The following is a 1,395-nucleotide window of genomic DNA, read 5'->3' as shown; positions in this document are numbered from 1 at the left end:
CGGTCCTCCCTCCGGAGGTGAGCTGTCGGATTTTCAGCGGCCTGGACGTTGAGAGCTTGTGTCACGCGGCCGTGACGTGCAAGGGCTGGCACCGCGTCATCGAGGGCAGCGAGCGCTTATGGCGGCACCACTGCTTGAGCGTGAGGGCCGTCTGCCAGCGGGAGATCGACTGCGACCGAGGGAACGGGTATTCCTGGAAGGTAAATTTGACGGCAGTGACCTAATAAAGCGTCGAGGCTTTTGGGATCGGTGACGGAAATACGTAAAGACGTTGCGTCAGCACACGTCACCTCTCGCTGGCGGACGGTGGTCCCGGCGCTGCTCCTCCTCATCAGGAAGTCTGCGTTGGGTTAGGTCCCTGTGAGTCAAAATTCATCCTCCGCCTCGAGCGACTCGTGTTCAGGAGGGGGGAAAAAAAACCAACCCAAAGGGGTAGAAAAAGAGGAAACAAGCAGGAGCTCTGAGAAGGTGTTTTGAAACTGTCCCCACGCGCACGCACACACGCGCACTCCCGGTGACAGCTGCTCTGAGGAGGTGGGAGCTGAACACGCCGGAAGATCTGCCGCTGTCGAGTCCAGCCTGCAAGATGAGGTAGATCAGGAAAGGAGCGGTTTCACGGTTACTGCTCCGGACCAGCTAGAGGGTGATCCCCACCTCATTGTAGCTGGTGTGTTTGAGAACAGGGGGGCAGTGCAGCACTGACAAGAGAAGCAGCAGCAAAAAAAAAAGACACCACCAAAAACCCAGTTCTGGACTCTGACATTTCAGTAGAGTTGTTTCGGTATGAGGCACAGCCCTGAGCAGGCAGCGGTTGCCCTTCGAGTGTATAGATCATACTACTCCTGCACAGGAATTTCCAGAGCTCCCTGCACTGATTCTCTATTTTATCTGTATTTTGGAGAGGGGAGCTGAAGTAGAAGCAAACGCACGCCAAGTCAGCGTTTTCTTGCAGTAAAAGGTTGGCTGAAAAGAAGGATCCAGCCAGCCTGCATTAAGAGCTCAAACAAGAGCTAAAGGTCACAAATAACCCCGATAGGAAGAGGAAGAGAAAGCGAAAGGCACCTCTTTTAAGGAGTAAGGAGGAAGGTGAATTCCTGGTTTACGGTTTTCATCGTGACCCTCAAAGAACTGAGGCAAGAAGCAATTCTCCACCCAACTTAGAAAAGTTGGAAGTAGACCAAGGTTTGCCTCTTGGCAGCTGTGCGTCTTCCTGGGCTTAGTGTCTAGAGATCCAAAGACACGTTACAAATCCCTTTTCTAGCATTACTCTTCCAACACAAAACTTACTTGTATTGAATGCAACTTAAATCAGTCCATTTCCAAGAGCTGAGCTGTCTGTTTTTCCACCAGATCACGTTACTGAGAAACTACTGGAAAAGCAAAGTGAAGCAGGAA

At 51.8% G+C, this 1,395-nt stretch overlaps 1 protein-coding gene across 1 annotated transcript in view; it reads left to right on the top strand.

The window, feature by feature from the left end:
- Nucleotides 1-8: 8 nt before the first annotated feature.
- The window catches only part of FBXO48 (F-box protein 48), a gene marked incomplete at its 5' end in the record, with an annotated part of 1,727 nt that continues 340 nt past the window's right edge, over nucleotides 9-1,395 (top strand). Inside the window, 2 exons of the mRNA XM_009883929.1 lie at nucleotides 9-200; nucleotides 1,351-1,395. Of these exons, the coding sequence (XP_009882231.1) occupies nucleotides 9-200; nucleotides 1,351-1,395 (237 nt within the window). The remainder of the gene's footprint in view (nucleotides 201-1,350) is intronic.

This window comes from Charadrius vociferus, unplaced genomic scaffold (genome assembly GCF_000708025.1).
Source record: "Charadrius vociferus isolate BGI_N301 unplaced genomic scaffold, ASM70802v2 scaffold1064, whole genome shotgun sequence".
Classification (NCBI taxonomy): domain Eukaryota; kingdom Metazoa; phylum Chordata; class Aves; order Charadriiformes; family Charadriidae; genus Charadrius; species Charadrius vociferus.
This window is presented reverse-complemented; position numbering and strand designations above follow the sequence as displayed.